Source organism: Arvicola amphibius, chromosome 8 (assembly GCF_903992535.2).
Source record: "Arvicola amphibius chromosome 8, mArvAmp1.2, whole genome shotgun sequence".
In the NCBI taxonomy this organism is placed as follows: domain Eukaryota; kingdom Metazoa; phylum Chordata; class Mammalia; order Rodentia; family Cricetidae; genus Arvicola; species Arvicola amphibius.
In genome coordinates this window covers 85348884-85369503 of record NC_052054.1, presented here as the reverse complement: position 1 = coordinate 85369503, position 20620 = coordinate 85348884, and the positions used below count along the sequence as shown (strand labels likewise).

General features: G+C 45.6%; 1 protein-coding gene across 2 annotated transcripts in view; it reads right to left on the bottom strand.

Annotated features, from left to right (window-relative positions):
• Window positions 1–894: 894 nt before the first annotated feature.
• The window catches only part of Garre1 (granule associated Rac and RHOG effector 1), a 78921-nt gene continuing 59195 nt past the window's right edge, over window positions 895–20620 (bottom strand). For both annotated transcript variants that reach the window (XM_038339721.1, XM_038339720.1), the window contains exons 9-14: window positions 14735–14860; window positions 10143–11134; window positions 6450–6615; window positions 4783–4920; window positions 3808–3886; window positions 895–3417 (exon numbers count right to left, since the gene is read on the bottom strand). In XM_038339721.1, coding sequence (XP_038195649.1) covers window positions 3109–3417; window positions 3808–3886; window positions 4783–4920; window positions 6450–6615; window positions 10143–11134; window positions 14735–14860 — 1810 coding nt within the window. In that variant the 3' untranslated portion in view covers window positions 895–3108. The remainder of the gene's footprint in view (window positions 3418–3807; window positions 3887–4782; window positions 4921–6449; window positions 6616–10142; window positions 11135–14734; window positions 14861–20620) is intronic.

The following is a 20620-nucleotide window of genomic DNA, read 5'->3' as shown; positions in this document are numbered from 1 at the left end:
TGGTAAGATGCAGGAATTCCCACGGAAAGGAAGGACCTGGCTAGTGCGGTCCTCCATTTCTCAGACTGGCTGAGGCTTCCCAAGCCCTCCAGGAGCTTCCACCCCAACCCATCCAGGACATGGTAGGGCTACCACGCTCCTTTCATTACCACTGATGTAAACGGAAGTAGCTAATAGTACTGGGCACCTAAGTCAAACAGGAACACAGTAAGTCGTCCCTCTTCCTGCAGGTTGTTTACTTATTGGCACTGGGAACTCAGGGCCTTGGGCTTATTAAGCTTGTTCTACCCAATCACCTATATGCTGTTTTTGTTCGAGACAGGCAGGGTCTTACGTAACCTAGGCTGGCCTTGTACTGATCTCTTTTTTTTTTTTAATATTTATTTATTATGTATACAATATTCTGTCTGTGTGTATGCCTGCAGGCCAGAAAGGGGCACCAGACCCCATTACAGATGGTTATGAGCCACCATGTGGTTGCTGGGAATTGAACTCAGGACCTTTGGAAGAGCAGGCAATGCTCTTAACCTCTGAGCCATCTCTCCAGCCCCTGTACTGATCTCTTTTATCTACCCCAAAAAGGCTGTGATTACAGATGAGTTTACTGAGAGGAACACGGCAGAAAACCCCACCATTCCTGGGTTTGCTCCTTAGACAGGCTGTACCTGCCCATAGAGGCTTTAGTTACACCTTAGAGAGGCCAATGACCCTAAGGGCTGTAGCTGGATGATCTGCTCCCTGCCAGTCCTATTCCATCCCGAGTGGTCTTCCCTTTGACAGGTCTGAGGTTCAGAGGGCAAGCTGACCCGGAAACCAGCTCCTGCACATCTCTGCCAGGTGAGCTATTGCTTCTGACATGTGTCTGCTGCAGTTAATTTTAAATAAGATACAGAGTATTATTAAATGTATATTTTAATAAAGCCAATAGTTATTTTACTTATAGGAGCTTTAAAAGGAAGATACAAAATGTAGAGTTCCAGTTTGGAAGGTCACAACTATTCACATGATGTCCTGCTGATGCCGAGCAAGGTAGCCATGCTTTGGCCGTGCTGAGGACACACTCACACGCACATACATGCGCTTTGGCGAGACACCTCTGCCAAGCGCAGCACCTGGGATTACCAGTGTTCAGGGCAAGGCAGTGCTGGCAACAGCACCTACATGGAGACTACACAAACCGTGTCACACGGTCTCACAGCCATGGAGACAAAATGTCTTCCTTAATAGAGAAGAACAGACCAGAGATGACAGTGAGCGTCACCTGTGCTGGCCCAGGGTGAGGTCTTTGGGGAGGCACTATGAAAATGAGAGCACTGCAGTGGAATAGAACTCGAAACACAGGGCACTGTGGACACATCACTGAAGGGAAGAGAACGCTTTTACAAGTAGAACAGCCACAAGGAACTCTGAACAGATTAGTGTGCACACTGTGACAGCTAACAAAGACAGCAGCCACACAGGGCTGGTGTAGAGCACGTGCCTGGAAAACTCTATGTACAAAATAGTTCTCTGTAAACATGGTGAGGTGACTATTCGGAACCCACGGTGAAGGATCGTCAGTACAGGCAGAACGGCAGGCACCCCCACACAGCACAAATGACAACAGCCGAGGTCTCCGGCAGTTTGGAGACACAGTACTAAGAACACAGGTGGCTGGGCTCAGACACCCAACAGGTCCTCTATAATATTCTCGTGTATGAATGTGTGTGTGTGCATGTGTGTGGTGTGTATACATAGATTCTTTTTGGTATTTTTAAATATAAATTTATCTGTAGAAAAATGAGAACATAAATGTGCTATTACAATCTTTGTTGGAAAAGCTTACATGGAGTTAGAAAGAATAAACCATTTATTAGTAGTTAACATATATTAAAATGGTTTAATGATTTAAGAAAATATAAAAAAAAATTAATACTGTCAAACTTTCATACCAGAAAATATCATGGATTTTTTTCAATTAGACATTTTCAAAGATGAAATATGAAAATTTTAAATAAGTTTTATATAAAGAACTTTCTGCAACCTCAATTAATATATAGTGGGAAATGTCTACTCTATATAGATATATTTATTATTATTTCTCAATTTAAGCACCATTCAATTCTTCTGGATCCATTCTGGCTGGAAAATATCCCCACATCTGTTTAATGGCACATGTTAACTAAAAGTGAGGTGTTTTTTTGTTGTCATTGACTAAACAAAGACTTTGAATTCCTGTCTACATCATAATTCTTTTGTCTTCTGAGCCAGCTCGCAAATGTCACTGTGGTTCTGAGTGTGGGGGTCTTGGTGCAACCCCTCCCCACAGTTGCTTCTTTCGAGGAGCATGGTGCTACCCTGGTCATGGTGGAAGGACTGAGGGCAGCAGGTGCAGCTCTGCTCTGCACTCAGCATGGGCCAACAAACCCCCACTGTGCTGCCTCTGACAGCAGCTCCCCAATCCTGCTCTTGTAAATCCCACGAGCCTGCACCCCTGGGTGCTTCTGAGCGGAGGAGCTACCCACCCACGGAAAGTCAGGTGGCTGCTTCTCATCACAAGTGTCTTGTCTTGTATAAGCTTAAATGAAGACAGTGCTGAGCTAACCTCCAGCCAGGGTACCCGGGGTCTTAAGACAGCCAATGCTTTAGGCAGGAGACATTTTTAACTGAAAACCTACATGAGAAATATCTATAAAAATCAGTGATGGGTGTGGGTCTCACTCAGTGTTAAAGAGAAGGAGAGTTTCAAAGAATGGTCAGTTTTGTTCTCAGCCTGCAGGCCTCATGCCTTTCCCACATGCAGGACTGACAACCTTCGGACTGTGTTTTCCAAGTGTGGCCTCTGGCCACCTGCACCAGTATTACCTGAGGTGCTTATTAAACATGCAGATTGCCAGCATCCCCCTGAGTATCAGAAATCTCCATCTTCAGCTGTCTCCCAGGGGTCTGCTACCTTCAAAGTTCGAGAAATCAGGCTTTAAAGACTTGGAGCTGCCAATCACCTCTGACCCAAAGAACATTTCCGTCCTTGGGACAGGGGTGCACTGGTCCTTTTGGGGGCTAGTATCAGCTACTTAGTCCTGGGGACAGTTGCCCCAACAGCTCTGATGGGCAGCAGGCAAGCTGTGGTCAGTACTGGGGCAAATAGGCTGGCCTGCGCTCAGCTTTCCCAGGGAAGGCCTTGAAGCCCTTGGGTGCCGCCTTATGTGCTGGTGGAGCTGGGGGCTGGGGTGGTGTCTGCACATAGGTGAAGGAGGTGGCACTGCAGTCACTGGTCGCAGCCCACACAGGGGACTGCAGCATGTGCATGGTGTCGTTCCACTGGCTGCCGGGACTGGAGACTGCATAAAGTGGTGCAGCAGGGCTGGGCAGCGTGCTGGGCAATGGGGAAGGGTGCTGCCACGGTGCTTTGGGTGGCCACGTTTTGGTTTTGTTATCCTGGGAAACAGAAGAGAGTTCTTAGTGTCATTTCTGCTGAGTTGTCATTGCGACCTGCCCACCCAACCCCCAGCGTCCCCCAGCCTGGCACAAGGGAAGCTCTTATGGTAACATCAGCTCTCAGTGCCTGCACAATCCACATAATCGTGGCCCAGCGGTGGAACTGAACTCGTGTATCTGCACACAGACACTTACAGGCCTCCCACCACTTGTGCACCCGCAGCCCACCCTTATATTTAACTGATCTGAACAGGGAGTGTGCCAAGTGGCTCTCTACAGAAGACTGCATCAGCTAGGGTGAGCATATCTCATTGTTTAGACAAAAATCATGAGAAAATAATGCACTACAAAGATGACCCCTTATGACTTTGAGGCCCAAGGTCACAATACCTGGTTCACATCCTCTACTGCGGTAAGTAGAGGTGGTGAGGGCAGTGTGCTGGTCTCCTGCTCTCCACTGCTGTGTTTCCTGAAAGAATCAAGAACAAAAAGCAATGACCATGTGGCTTCACTGTATGGGACACAGGCAGATAAAGTGCTTGGCTCTGGTCTCTAGGTCCCCAGTCTAGGTGTGGAGGGCTTGGGTCCACCAAGGTCAGTGTGACAAGGGAGCCAGCATGCCTATAAAGCCCTTTAAGGAAGTTGCAGCCAGCAGGGAAATGGCACTGGCTGTTTTCACAGCTCTCCGAGTTAACTACCTTTGGCATCTCATTAATTATTAATTAATTATTAATAATTATTAAAACTAATTAATAGTCACTGGAAGTGTTTAACATGCACTGGGTATGTTGGGGACTGGAAAATACTTTATGATGAATATAATCAATATACATTGTATACATGTATGAAACTGTCAAAGAATAAAATATTGTAAAAAAAATAAAAAGCATGCTAGTTTTACATTACAGCAGATCTGAGCCGGAGCTCCTCTTAGACAGGGATAGACCCCACAGGGGCAATTTTCTTCTCTCACAGACTATTGCCAGTGTCCCACCAGTCCCTTACAGATCTTGCAACCCCAGGCCAACCTCTTCCTCATGGAAGGTACATTTTTTAGTCTATTTTATGTATACAGTGTTCTGCCTGCATTGTGTTTGCACACCAGAAGAGGGCGTCAGATCTCATTACAGATGGTGTGAGCCACCATATGGTTGCTGGGAACTGAACACAGGACCTCTGGAAGAGCAGCCAGTGCTCTTAACCTCTGAGTCATCCATCTGTCCAGCCCAGGAAGCTAGATCTTTAAGGTGCCTTCAAAGGCCTTTGTCCCCTCCTGCCACAGGGCAAGCTGGCAGGAGCAACACTTCTGGCTTTCCCCGAGGCAGAGTTGTCCCATTCTCCAGTCCTTGGTTTAGCAATCCTTACCTTCTCTGTTTGACAGCAGCAACAAGGTCAGGCCCTGAAAACATAGAGAACAGGCTGTCCCCATTGGCCGAAGAGGTCTCATCACTGGAGCTGGCGGAGTCTCCCTGAGCACCTGACCAGCCACTGTGCAGGCTGTCCCTGAGAGCAGAGAGAAATGGTCATCGACCTCCCACGGCCTTACCACAGCTCCTAGACCCAAATCAGACTTTGCTGTCACTCCCTGCCAAAACTTGACATTTTTACTTTCTCTTCAAAAGTAACAGTGTCATTGTTGGGGACTGTGGACCTCCAGTCCTTGAATTTCTTGTAAACAACTTGTTTTCCTGTGTTTGCAGCTGCTCTGAGCACAGGACCCTCAGGAATTCCTCATGGCAGGGGAGTGGTTTCTGGTGGGTTTGGCTGGAGCATGGCTATCAGTTAAGGATCTCTATATAAGCTGCCCTGGAACACAATAAAGGGGGCATTCTTGTTTCAAGGATGACTGGGGTTCCCATGTCTCTGTCTCTGTGCTTATGTGTTTAAATCTCCAGCCCCTTTCCTGGCTCACATGCCATCCTGTAGTGCAGGCGCTACATGTCACTATTTCCTTTTATTTCTCAGAAGCCTGTGGTTGGTATGCGATTGGTTTTAGGGGAAAATAAAATGGGGACGCTCTCTCACCATCCAGACTTCTCAGCCGCAAGTAATATGAGATGCACATCCTAACTCTCCCTATGTGCCTGCATGAGTATGTGTACCACCTGTGTGTGGGTGCCCTCAGAGGCCAGAAAAGGGGGCCAACTCCCCTGAACTAAAGTTATAGATGGTTGTGTGCCACCATATGGATTCTAGGAACCGTTTGGGTCCTCTGCAAAAGCAGTTAGCGCTTTTAAGTCACTGAGCCATCTAGCCAGCCTATGTTATTTTTTCTCCCCTCTGAAATAAGGTTTCTCTAGGTAACTCAGGTTGGCCTCCAACTTGCTACAGCTCATGCTAACCTTGAACTCATGACAGTTGTTCTGTGTCCACATCCCACATGCTGAGATTGTAGGTGTGTACCACCATGTCCCACCCTTAATATTCTTCAATATACTAGAACTGGAACACACACCTTGGTTTCTGCTGTGCTGGGGATTGAGCTCAGGCAAGGCCTTGCACATGCTAGGTAAACACTCTACCACAGAGCTACACACCCCAGGCCTACCCTGACTTCTGTGGGCTATAATAACAGCATCCAATAACTTCTTGGGTTTCACACCCACACTGCTTTCCCCAGAAAGACCACATGAAACACTGTTCAATAAGATCCCTGCTTTAATAGAAGGCTCATCTGTTTTCTCTTGGTTTACTCATAAGTTAAGTGCTTATAATTTTTTCTTTTAGCCCCCATATTTACAATTTTTAAGCTAAAGTATTCTAATTTAAAAAATACAAAATATTTTAAAAATCATATATGTGCACTGCATTTACAAGAGGCTATCTTGAAGTACCATTCATAGCAAAGGTGTATTTATGTAGACACATCATACCCCTTGGCATCCTAAATTAGGGTCTGACCAATCCATAATTTAGCCATATCACACTGCCCTGTAAACATGAATGAAAGTCAGCGAGCGCCCCCTTGAACAGAGGCTGTATGGGGGCATCCAGATCCCAAATTTGGCTTCCTTACTGTACGCAGAACTCACCCTTCTGTGAAGAACTCTGGCAAAGGCCAGGTCCGGTGGGCATCATCCATGGGTGGCCAGTTGCCCCGGGGGTTGCCTGGCCGGCGGCCATGTTGGACTTGACGCTTCTGCTGCATTGCCTGACTCACTCCTGCCACATAGCGTGCAAACTCTGGGTCTGAGCCCACTGTGTTGAGACAAAGGAAGAATCGGAATTTAAGGCCAAATTGACCTCGTCCTTTCTTCCATTGAGGATGAGCTGGTCGCACACACAGTAGAGTGGAGAGAGCCTGGCAGCTAGTCATTCACTGGTTGGTTGCAGGCTTTGGCCGCTCCCTAAAGTGAGATGGAGCTTAGCGCACACAGCTCTGAAGCTGGGGTTGGCATGTGTGGGGCTGTTAGCAGGTGTTATGCCTACTATGAGTGTGAAGAGAGGACAGAGGATGAAGCTTCTTGAGAAAGTCTTGCTGTGTGCCCACAAATGGACTCTATAGCACAGACTGGCCTGGAATGCTCAGTGAACCCCTGACTCAGTCTCCCAAAGCTAACTGGTTTTTGGTTTTTCCGGACAGGGTTTCTCTGTATAACAGTTTTGGCTGTCCTGAAACTCGCTCTGTAGACTAGACTGGCCTCAAACTCACAGAGATCCACCTGCCTCTGCCTCCTTGGGATTAAAGGCATGCACCGCTCAGTCTGGTTCCAAAGCTAAGTTTTGTGTTTTTTAAAAATATTTATTTATTTATTTATTTATTTATTTATTTATTTATTTATTTTACAATATTCTGTGTGTCTGCCTGCAGGCCAGAAGAGGGCATCAGATCTCAGTTCAGATGGTTGTGAGCCACCATGTGGTTGCTGGGAATTGAACTCAGGACCTTTGGAAGAGCAGGCAATGCTCTTAACCACTGAGCCATCTCCCCAGCCCCCAAAGCTAAGTTTTTAACACAAACAGAAACTACTTAAATTTTTTTAAGGGGCTGGAAAGATGGCTGAGCAGTTAAGAGTACTTAATGCTCTTGCAGAAGGCCTGGGTTCAATACCAAGCACCCACATGATGGCTCAGTACCATCCATAATTCTCAGGCACTCATATGGTGCACATTCATATACATGAAAATCTAGGTTGGGCATGGTGACTCACACCATTAATCCCAGCAATCAGAAGGCAGATATAGGTGGATCTCAGTGAGTTCAACACCAGCCTGGTCTACAAAGTGAGTTCCAAACCAACCAAAGCTATAGAGTGAGACCCTTCTCAAAACAAAACAAACAAAAAAATAAATCTAAAAATTACTTTTCAAAAATTTGTGTGTATATGGGGCTGGGAGAAATGGCTCATGGTTAAGAACATTTGTTGCTTTTGAAGAGGACCTGGATTTGCTTCCAAGCACTGACATGATGGCTCACAGCCACCCATAACTCTAGTTCCAGGGAATTTTAAGCCCTCTTCCAACTTTTGCAGGCACGAGGCGTGCACATGGTGCACACATATATGTACAGGCAAACCATTCATACACATAAAATCAGAAAAAATTTTAACGTGTGTATGTGTGATGCCTCTGTGGTGGTGTCTGGAAGCTAGCCAGTGGTGCGGGATCCTCGGGAGCTCTAGTTACAGATGTACAGAACAGCCAGACATGAATTTTGGGAGCTAAACTCAGGTCTTCTGGAAGAGCAGCATCTCTATGGACTGACTTAAAATTTCCAATGTCTTGCCTCTATGAACTGTAGTATTTAACAACTTAGAGAATCACATGATGATTTTCGATCAACTACATCATGGAATTTAGCAAAGCCAGAGAGTGGTTACATATCACTGCCACTCAAGCTGAACTCTGAGCCAATTATTTTCTTGAGCATGGGGCATCAGACTTGCTTGTCCAGTGTAAAGACAGCAATTATGACAAAGACCAAATTTCAGAATGCATTAAGATGTGGCAAGCCAGTCAGTGGTGGTGTATGCCTTTAATGCCAGCACTCGGGAGGGAGAGGCAGGCGGATCTCTGTGAGTCTAAGGCCAGCCTGGTCTACAAAGTAAGTTCCAAGACAGCCAGAGCTAAACAGTGAAACCCTGTCTTGAAAAAAACCAAACAAACAAATAAAAAAAAGATGTGGCCAAACATACTCTGCACAGGGCTGAACAATGCTGTGCAGGGTAGCAAACAAACCAAACCCAAACCAGAACAGAGGTATTTGAAGACATGCCAACAAGGTAACAGGTGAGGAAAGGATATGGTTCAGTTGAAGAAGGTCTGTCTAACATGCATGAGGACCTGGGCTGCCTCTACAGAACAGATAGAAAAACCCCCAAAAGACAGGAATGGTAAGTGAAATGTAAACCCATGCTGCATACTGTGAACCTCCAGGCTGGCAGAGAATAGGGCATAATCCTGTTAAGATGCCTGTTCGGGAGAAGGAAAGGACCAGTGGGGGAGGGGCAAAGAGGCAGCTATGAGCAAAATGCAAAATGACAGAGTGAGCCAAGTGGATGTGGCGCACATCTTTAATACCAGCACTTGGGAGGCAAAGCAAGCGGGTCTCTGAGTTTAAGGCTAGCCTGGTCTACCGATTGAGTTCTGGAACAGCCAATGTCACACACACACACACACACACACACAGAGAGAGAGAGAGAGAGAGAGAGTAAATAAATTTAAAAAACTGAAAGGGGAAAAAAATCCTACTATTGATATTTTATACTAAGATGTTTGTTTTAAGAAATGCTAGTATCTTCCACCAAATTCTTTCTTTCTTTCTTTCTTTTTTTTTTTTTTTTTTTTTTTTTTTTTGAGATAGGGTCTCACTAATAGTTCAGGTTGGCCTCAATTCAGAGATCTGCCTCTGCCTCCCCAGTGCTGGGATTAAAGCTTTGCACTATCACACCTATTTTAATTTCTCTTTTTAAAAATGTTTGTGTGCTTGCTTTACCTGCAGGTCTATCAGTGCACCACACCCACCCAAACTAGAAGAGGAAAGTGAACCTGAGTCCTCTGCAAGAGCAGCTGGTACTCTTAACCACTAAGTCATCTTTCCAGGCCCAAGATCCTAAACTGAAAACCTACCATGGCTACAGAGTAAGTCCGAGAACAAGCTGGCAAATTAGTGAGACTGTTTCAAAAGAAAAAAAGTAAGATGGGCTGGGTATACGGCTCAGTGGTGGAGTGCCTGCTTACCATGTGAGAGGCCCTGGGCTAAATCCCCAGTACCAGAAAGAGTAAAACATAAAATAATAACAGGAGTACAGAATTGGGGCTCATCAGACAGTGGGGGTGCACGCCTCCATGCACACCTCTAACCTCACTCAGGAGGCAGAGGTAGGCAGATCTCTGAGTTCGAGGCAGCCTGGTCTACAGAGCGAGTGCCAGGACAGCCAGGGACACAGAGAAACCCTGTTGAGGGGGTGGGGGGAGAAAAAAAGATTGAGGCTCTCAAGATGAATAATGGTTCTCCCTTACTTTCTCAGCCACTTCCCCAATCTGCTTTCCATTCTTGCTACATCTCCCCTGCACTTGCCTCCACCAGACACTTCCCTCCAGACAGTGAGAAGGTCCTGAGGACAGCTGAGGGGCAGGGGCTGGTGCTTACTAGGAGAGCATACTAGTACATACAGTACTGTACTTTCATAAGGCTGTGGGGTTAGGCCTCTAGGAATTCATCAGCAACTGTGTTCTTTTTTTTTTTTTTTAAATGTGGTGAGCAGTGGGAAGGCCTCACCTACCTGCAGGATCAAAAGGCAAAATCTCTCCCAACATTCCAAAGACTCCATCACTTTGGTCACGGTTTGGCCAGGTGTTATTCCTAGGTCCCTGTGGTTTCTGTCCCAAAACTTCTGACATCACATTGTCCATATAGCTGCTCACTAGGCCCAAGCTGTACAAGTCAGAGCTGAGATCAGATATGCCAGGCCACTGACCAAGAGGAGACAGACCCGCTGCCATGGGAGGTGCTGGCTGCTGAGATGAGCCATGGACCCATTTCCCAGGTGCCCGAGGCTGGGCTGGAGTCTGCTGTGATCCAATGGGTTGGAGCAGGTGTTGGTAGTACTGGACCTGGGGCTGCTGTTGCTTTGGAGACTGCTGCTGAGGTGCCAGAGGTGTGTGCGCTCCAGCCTGGGGTGGCCGTAATGGAGGGGCCATTGGCAGTGATGGCTGCTGTGGTTGAAGGGCTCCTGCCTTCTGTTCAGTCACCATGGCAGTGGCAGTAGAATTACGCCTTGTCACTAGTGGGGACCCCTGATGTGACTGGCCCATGTTAAAGCCTGAGAGAAAATCTATCACTTCCTGCATTTCCTGGTCAGTGGGTAAGTTCATGCCCTTCTCGTCCTTGCCATCGTCCCCATGCAGAAAGTTCTCATGTCTCTCCAGGAGAAAACCATTGACCATTGGATTACTTGAATTCTGAGCCGACTGGGAAGGGTCTGTAGTCCTAGGGAAGTTACCAATGTTCAAAATGCTCTGTAACCGTGTATCCATATTGCCTGGCATCTTGGCCTTCTCCTCTGAACACACAGCTGTGAAGACGTTTTTGGAATAGTGTGTGCTGCTGGAGGTGGTGCACGACACTTTCTTGGTGAACCGAGATGTCAGTTTGGAGAAGGTCTTCTGCAGACCTGAGGACTTGCTTCCGTTTCCAGATGGCAGGTCAGTCTGGTTCCCAAAATCACAGATGTCCCTTTGCAGCTGGATCTGTATACAGGGTAAAGCTTGTTCCCTATTTAAACAAGAGAAAAAGAAAAGAGGACATCTTAAGTTGAAGAACAAAAGCCTCTTTTGTGTTGATTACTAACAAGCATGATGATGGTTACTACTGATTACTAACAAGCATGATGGTTACTACTGATTACTAACTAGCATGATGGTTACTACTGATTACTAACTAGCATGATGATGGTTACTACTGATTACTAACTAGCATGATGATGGTTACTACTGATTACTAACTAGCATGATGATGGTTACTACTGATTACTAACTAGCATGATGATGGTTACTACTGATTACTAATTAGCATGATGATGGTTACTACTGATTACTAACTAACTACTATGATGATGGGTACTACTGATTACTAACTACTATGATGATGGGTACTACCGATTACTAACTAGCATGATGATGTTTGAAGCCCCAGCACCACAGAGTGAACAAGTAAGCCACAGGGAGAGACAGGAAGACAGGAAGGAAAGAGTGGAGAAGAGCCAAGAATGTGTTTGACTTTGAGAAAAAGACCTTTCTGGTGGTGTTCTGGAATTTTTTATTTTTTTATTTATTTTTGAGACATGGCTTCTCTGTGAAACAGTCCTTGTAGAGCGCCTACACTATGGGACGGTAAGCGAGCTGGGAACTAAGCTGGAGACTAACACACGCACACACAGACAGAGACACGGGGACATGGATCATCCTTGATACAATAGTGCCAAGTTTACTGTGCTCAGGGGAAGCTTATATAGGATCCTTAACTGATAGCCATACCCCAGCTCTTGGAATCTTTCAGCTGTAGGCCTCATTAGAACCCACTCCCCTGCCATCAAGGTCTCGTGCTCAAAGCAGCTGCAAGCAGAGGTGTTTTGCTCCGTTCACTCCAGCAGGCAAAGGGTCTGAGACAGGCAAAGAAAGTCAAGGGGCCAGGGATCTGCAGCTCCCAACAAGTTCTGACTGTCCTGGAACTCACAGAGATCCACCTGCCTCTGCCTCTTAGTGCTGGGATTAAAGGCATGTGCTACCACCACCTGGCTTGATTGGCTATTTATTTATTTATTTATTTATTTAAACCAACCTGACATTAAGTTAGTCATGTGAGAATTGGAACCTCCGTTGATGGGCAACGCTATAGGTAAGACTATGAGCATTTTCTTGATCTTTGATTAATGAGGGAGACCCCAGCCCACTATGGGCAGTGCCACCCATGGCCAAGTGGTCCTGGGATGTATAAGAAAGCAGCTTTGCAAGCCATATAAATCAAGCCAGTAAGCAGCATTCCTCCGCAGTCTCTGCTTTACCTCCTGCCTCCAGGCTCCTGCCTTGGCTTCCTTAGATGATGGACTGTATAATCTATAGCCAAAGAAACTCTTTCCTCCCCTAGTTGATTTTGGTCATGCATGGTCTTTATCACAGCAACAGAAGGTAAACGAGGGCAGGTGAGTGTACTGGGTTCATCTGCTTTATATATAAATAAATGAATACCCAGTGCCTAACACAAGGCTGTGAAATGGTAATGTCTGGAGCTGAAGTGAAACCTACGTATAGCACGCAAGAGCAGGCCCTGGATAGTGTGGAGGTGCAACTGGCAGGTCCAGCAGAAAAACAACAAACGCAAACAGTACGAGGCTGGGGCGGGGTGGGGGTGGGGGTTAGAGTCACTATGTATTGATGCTGTTCCTTCCAAGGATTTTGGTTTTCTTTTCTTTTTTTTTTTTTTTTTTTTGGTTTTTCGAGACAGGGTTTCTCTGCGGCTTTGGAGCCTGTCCTGGAACTAGCTCTTGTAGACCAGCCTGGTCTCGAACTCACAGAGATCCACCTGCCTCTGCCTCCCGAGTGCTGGGATTAAAGGCGTGCGCCACCACCACCCGGCTTTTTTTTTTTTTTTTTGGAAGGATTTTGGTTTTCAAGACAGGGTTTCTCTGTGTAGCTTTGGAGCCTGTCCTGGAACTAACTCACTCTGAAGACCAGGTCGGTCTCAAACTCACAGAGAATCACCTGTCTCTGTTTCCCAAGTGCTGGGATTAAAGGCATGCGTACCACACCCGCACTTTGAAGAATTTCTGAGTACTCTTTCTTTCCTTTTTTTTTTTTTCTTTTTGGTTTTTCAAGACAGGGTCTTTCTGTGTTGCCCTAGCTGTCCTGGAACTCACTATGTAGACCAGGCCTGGCCTGAGTACTTTTTCTACTCAGGAGAATACTATAGATAATATGGCATGAGGCAGGGGACAAGGCAGCTGATGGTTGCTATGACCTTGACAAGACATCTCACTGAACTCATCATGTGTTAAGAGGAGAAAGCCAGGTATGGTTGCTTGTCACCCCTAGGAGATGCTTTCAAAAGCTCCAGGCTATTGGACACAGGGTAAGTTTGAGGCCAGTCTGAGGTACAGATGGAGTCTTTCAGGAGAGGAAAGGAATAAATGAGGGCACTGAAAGGACCAGAGCAAGATCAAGTTCTCAGCACAAAGATTTATTTGCCCCAGAGAGACAAAGACAGGGGAGAGGGGAGGAAAGGGGCAAAGAAGGGATATTTGTCCCAGAGGGACAAAGGACTGCCTCTGGATAGAAGAGACGGACCCATAGGCAAATGGGAGTTTATAAAAGGAAAAGGAAACAGTGTTAGGATGAGTTTGTTTGTTCTGATTGGGCATGTTGATTAGGGTAGCCAAAAGGGGGCCTTTTTTGGGTGGAGTCGGGTTTCAAGACAGGAGTTCTCTGAGTAGTGCTGGCTATCCTGGAACTCAATCTTGGAGATCTACCTGTCTCTGCCTCCTGAGTGCTGGGATAAAAGGCGTGCGCCACTGCTGCCTGACCAAAGGGGGGCTTTCTATCGCTGGACTTCAATACTTTGATAGCTGGACCCTGGTGATCTGCCTTAGGAATGAGTCTGGCATAAGAAAGTGTCCAAACATGGGACTAGACCTTGGTGGCTAGTTTTAGGGATATAGTCTAAAGTTCACAAGGGAGAGGGAAGGAGGAAGGGCAAGGCCTGCCAGTGCCATGTTTGCCGTGCTCGGGCCTGCTAGAGTCCCTCAGGCATGGCTGAAGTGCTAATATGAACAACTCACAGAGTAGATCTTCTAACTTTCAGCTACTTCCAAGTACAAATAAGCTTCATGAAAGATACATTTTCTAAGCTTTTCTCTGCTGTTGTTTATGAGAATGGAAACTGGAGCAAAAGTTTTCTCCATGACCATCCTTTCTGATTAAAACACTGAAGGCCAGGTGTTAACAGATTAAAAACACGGGTAACAGAGAAAGAAGAAATCTTTGCTCTATTCTGGCATCTTTTCTGCATGTTTGAACCATCTTGAAATAAAGGCACCAGGAAGTTCTCTTTCTTGGTTTTGAAACAAGGTTTCTTTGTGTAGCAGCTCTGACAGTCTTGGATCCCACTCTGTTGCCTCTGCCTCCTAAGTGCTTAGACGTGAGCCGCCATCCCCCATCCCCGGGCTCGGCTTTCTTTCTTGCTTTACTTCCTCACACATATATTCTGTGGCATGAGCACACATGGATCGTGCTTGGTTGTATGGCTGTCGTGCTCCTGGCTGTGGCTCTAAAGTGCAAACCACTTGTACAGTTAGTTCAAGTGAGTGAAGGGGACACCAACCTCCCAGCCCTCCAACGGCTTAGGTCCAACACAGCTGTGTACAGCACATCCACCAGACCCAGGGTCTTCTCAGGATCCAGACTTCTCTGCAGCAGGGACATTGTTGCAGGGTCTTCCTTCAGGCACCTAGGCACAAACCAGGTCACATTAGTCTTGGCCATACTTCTCTGTAAAGGTGTTCAGAGAAAGCATGATGGAAAAGACTACAACTTACATACTTTTAGCATAAAAAACCAAAGAACCAAAACAAAAAAATAAAAACAGAGAATGCCAGGTATGGTAGTGCATGCCTTTTAGTCCCAGCAGGCAGATATCTGTATACCTAGAGACTTCAACAGAGAGAAACTTGTTCCTCCTAACCCCCATGAAAACACCCAACCTAGGGAGAACGGAAACAGTAAGTCTGACACTAGAATTCCTGTGTAAAAGGAGAGAAAATACTGGCACCATGGGTCCCTCAATGGGAGCATGCTTCAGCAGAGAGCATGCTCAGACAAGACATGACACACATAGGGCGCATGGCTGCAGAAGAGCATATTTAAAGAAAGCTAGACTTTCCACTGCAAGAGGGAAACATTGTCAGATGTTTTCCAAGGCATCTAGTACACATCTAACTAAAGAAAATCTGAGCTGAATCTTCTTTACTTTACTCTCAGAATGTGAACATTAGCCTAAAACTAGGTATCATTTAACAAATTTCTTATAAAAACTATTTCATGTATTTTCTTGAATAAGAGTGAAAGTAGATGCATGCAGCCGAGACCGTCTGCACACGCTTGGGCTCTCAACTCTGATAATTTCCAGGATGACAAGGATGCTAGAAGTGTCATTTGTTCTAGTTTGGTTCCTGACACAGTGCTTGATTTTGCTTTATTTTTTAGTTTTGCTTATCAAGACTGGGACGGTTATCCCTGGCATCCTGGAACTCACTCTGTAGACCAGGCTGGCCTCAAACTCAGGGATCCACCTGCCTCTGTCTCCCGAGTGCTGCCCAGTGACATAGAGCTTTTAAATCACTTGGAACTTCCTAGGTGATGTGGGTGTTTTGGTAGTGTTGGGGATGGAGCAAAGAGGCGCACAGATACTGCACACACATCTGTAACTCAGCTGCAATATCAGCTCCAAATTGTGTTTCATTCTACTGAGTTTCTCCACTGATGGACTCCTGGGTCCATCAGGATGGGGGCTGCTCACTAGAAAGACCAGAGCACCATGGGAAGCTCGGGAAGACCTTCAGCCCCACTTTCCCAGCCTGTGAAGGCAGAGGGAGGTGCCTTACATGATACACTTACATGATAAAATCTTAAAACTGGAGAACCTCCACTCAAGGTACTAGTAAGGGATGTGCTTGGAGAGGTCAGGGCTTCACGCCCTTCCCATGTACCCGTCCTTTGGCTGTTCATCTATCTCTGCTGAGGGATCCTTTATAACTAGCCTATACTTACATGTTTCTAAGTTCTAGGAGCCATTACAACAAATTATCAAATGTGAAGAAGAGAGATTCTGGGAACTCCCAATTACAGCCAATTGGTTAGAAAGGACAGGTAACTCCTGGGCTTGGATATGAAGCAGGAAGTAGACTTGTAGGACTGAGTCATTAGCCTACTGAGCTTTGAGTTAACGTTGGGTGGTTTGCACCAAATTCAAGTGTCTGCAGAAAATCAGAACTGCTTGGTGTGGGAAGCCCAGTGTTTGCTAAGTGTTCTGTGAATGAGGGACTCCATAGGCCTCCATGGATTTCCCTGTCTAGACTGTCTAGCAAGAAGAGGCTAATGTGATTGTTAGATTTGTGTTTGTGTTTAATTATTTTATGTGTATGTGTTGCCTACATTTCTATGTACCGTGTGCATACCTGGTGTCCACAGAGGTCAGAGAGGATATTAGAACCCCTGGAACTAGAGTTACAGATGATTGTGAACCACCATGTGGGTGCTGGGAACCGAATCCTCAGCAAGAGCAGCCAGTGTCTTTAACTGCTGAGCTATCACTCCAACCTCCCCCTACCCCAATCTCCATTTTACACTTTTGAAATAGGAGGCTGTCTTTGAATTTATAATCTTTCTACCTCAGTCTTCTGAGTACCAGGATAAGAAGTGTGGGCTACAACACCTGAATTAAGATAGTTTTTGACCAAACTTAGACACAACCCTCAAGTCAAGGGTTTTTATTTATCTCCAAATTACTCTCCCTCTTATTATGGCCCTCAAGGGCCTGTCACCTTGTTCTAAGGTTTTCCCTGTTCTGACTAGATTTGTCACACCTGAGGGCCTTTGCCTGGACAGCTCTCAGAACAGTCAACCACCTCTTGGGACTACTGTGTCCACTACAGTCTCTCCACAACAAGCCTCTTCTTTTTTAAAAAAAGTTTATTATCGGGCTGGAGAGATGGCTCAGAGGTTAAGAGCACTGCCTGCTCTACCAAAGGTCCTGAGTTCAATTCCCAGCAACCACATGGTGGCTCACAACCATCTGTAATGGGGTCTGCTGCCCTCTTCTCGCCTGCAGGCATATACACAGACATAATAAAAAAAAAAGTTTATTATCTATACAGTGTTCTTCCTGCATGTGTGCCTGCAGGCCAGAAGAGGGCACCAGATCTCATTACAGATGGTTGTGAGCCACCATGTGGTTGCTGTGAATAGAACTCAGGACTTTTGGAAGAGCAGCTAGTGCTCTTAACCGCTGAGCCATCCATCCCTCCAGCCCACAAGCCTCTTCTTGATTGGAGAGCTAACTGTACAAGAAACAGGCTTTCTGCCAGTTCTTGGGCATTTTGCAGCCACTGGAAGGGGGCAGCAGTACTCCCAACATGACTTGGCTAGGGAAGAAACTCAAATATGGGGATGAGAACCAGTCAACAAAGAAGTCTGATGCTGGGCTCCTAGGAGAGCTTGTTTAACAGATCAAGATCTGGACACCCAGTTCCCTTGGCTGCAACAACTGCTCCAGGTCCCTCGGCCCAGACTACTTCTCAATGAGCGCAGGCTTGCCACTGTGATTTTCCAACTAAGCGGTTATTTGTTGCTGACAAAAAAGGAATGCTATAGTTCCTATTTATTTTTTTCTGAGAAATTAACAAATCAAGTTTTAGTTTATGAATTAGCCTTGAAAGCTGACCAATAAAACACCTTTAAGACTGTCCAGGAGTCTAGATGACAAATCTTTTGAGACTCATTTAAACCTACTGATATTTCAAATTGAAACCCAAGTCTCCCCAAGGCCCTGGAGTCCTGGCTGCTGCACTCCCTACTGCCATCTCTAACCATGTCAGTTTGCTCCCCAGACTTTTATGATGGCTGTTCCTTCTGTCTGGCTTCCCCCAAATGCTCTCTGCATGTCCTCATCTCCAATTAAACATCACAGCCTCAAAGGAATGTTTTCTGACTGACCTCACTCTCTAAAATAGGCTCTTTCCTTCTCTGTGATATACATCATTCCCCTTGTCCTCCTCAAGTCACCGCTTATATGCGCTTTCTGTTTCCTTCCCCCCTACGAAGATATTAAACTATATTCAAGGAAGGCCTGTCTGTCTCACTCACAATCAACTTCAAGAGGAATGTCTGGTACATAGCAAGTAGTCAGTTAAGTATATATTGAAAGGAAAACAGTTTAAATATACAAAAAATAGCTGTTTAAAATGGAAGTATGTCTTTCCCTTCCTTCACTCTCTAGACAGGGTTTCCTTCTGCATTCCAGGATACCTGGAACTTGCTGTGGAGACTAGTCAGTCATCAAATTCATGGTAAGTCTCCTGCCTTCTTCTTGGTGCTCGGATTACAAGTATGAACCACCATGCCTGGCTACAAGTGGCTATTTTGCTGGAAGAAAAAAAATTACCTAGCAAGTACATACTAAAAAGCATAGAATATATTATACATTTACCATAGCCACCCTTAATAAGATTCCTTTCTGTTTGATGTGTATGGATTTTGGCCTAAATGAATGTACACGAACCACATGCATGGCACTCACACTGTAGAAGAGGGTGTAGGATTGCCTGGAACTGGGATTATGGACAGCTACAAGTAGCTATGACGGTGTGTACTGGGTGGTTTTCTGCGTCATCTTGACACGAGTTAGAGTCATCAGAGGAAGCAGCCTCAGCTGAGGAAATGCCTCAATGAGATACAGCTGTAAGGCACTTTCTCATTTAGTGACTGATGGGGGAGGGCTCAGTCCATGGTAGGCGGTGCCACCCCTGGGCTGGTGGTCCTGGGTTATACAAGAAGGTGGGCTGAGCAAGCCAGTAAACAGCTCCCCTCCATAGCCTCTGCATCAGCTCCTGCCTCCCGGATCTTGCCCTGTTTGAGATCTTATCTTGACTTCCTTCAGTGATGAACAGCAACGGTCCTCCTGCCTCTGATTTCTAAGTACCGGGATTAACTTTTAAAACTCAACTTTCATACAAGATAATGTATTTCTTTTATTATTATTATTATTATTATTATTATTATTATTATTATTATTATTTGAGGTAAGATTTCATTATATAGTCCTGGCTGGCCTGAACTTGCTATGTAGACCAGGCTGACGTCAAACTCACAGGGTCTTCCTGTCCCTGCCTCCTGAGTGCTGGGATTAAAGGCATGAGCCACTATGCCTGGCTTTATTATCTTTAATCATTAATATGTGTGTGAGTCTGTGCTGGTGACTGTGTCTAAAATCAGAGGCATTAAATCCTCTGAACTAGAGTTATAAATGGTTGTGAGCTACTCAAAGTGGGTACTGGGAACTGAACTCAAGTCCTCTGCAGTAAGTACGCCTAACAGCTGAGCCATTTTGCCAGCCATGTTTTTTTTTTTAAAGAAAGTTTTCTATTTCTTACAAGTATGTGTGTGTTCATGTGTGTCATGGCACTCACGTGGAGATAACAACTTTGGGCACTTTTGCGTGGGTTCACCCTTGCTCAGTAAGTGCTCTACCCACTGATCTAAGATGGTCCCTGTTTCATGACCACACTTCATACACTCTGACGCTGCGCACTGCTCACTGCATCGGCCTCCTCAACTCCCACCCTCATCATCCTAACAGTCATTCTCCTCCTGTTACATCAGTATTGACAAGCGCGGAGAACGTAATAAAATATTTGTGTGTGAAAGAGAAAGACAGACATAGCAGCGAAGGGTGTGCTGTTTATGCAGCTCATAATGGCTTAAATGTGGCGATCTTTCTGTCAGCCTCCTCGGTGAGAGGAAGATAGGCATGTACCATTATGGCTGGCTTAATAAATTCTTGACTAGTTGTCTGAAAATTATTTTCCCAAGAATGAAGTAACGTGGTCTCGCTTCAGCCTTTCCAATGAATGTAGACTTGTATAGGTCCAATATCTGTAACCTGAAAACGTAAAATGCTCAAAGTCCAAAGCTTTTTGATGCTAGCAATGACAATACCAGTGGAAAATTCCACAGCTGATCTCAAGTGCAAAGTCATAGTGAAAATAAACGAGAACTGCAAGTACTGTATAAACCAGTGCTGGCCAAAGGGCATCGCTGTCTGAGACACAAAAGAGCTCTGTGCTTAGATTTCATTTTCACAGCACCTCAGCATATCCATGTGCGAACACCTTAAAACCAAACAACAGGTGGAATCTGAGATGCTTTTGGTCTCCGGCATTTCATAGGAGATACTTGATCTTAGCTGCCAAGAGAAAAAAAACAAAATCCTCCCCCCCAAAAAAAAACCTTATAATTTTTCATCATTACCAACAAAAGACAGCAGAGGGCGCCTTTGCAGGGCTTACAGCCTACAAGGCCATTTCAGGAGGAACAGGGAATTACAAAGGAGATGACCCACAACCGCGGGCAATGTTTTGGTAGAAAACTAACTAGTTTAGTAGTAGCTGTTTACATTCACCTAATTATATAAAAGCTATGTCTGTTTTTCTCA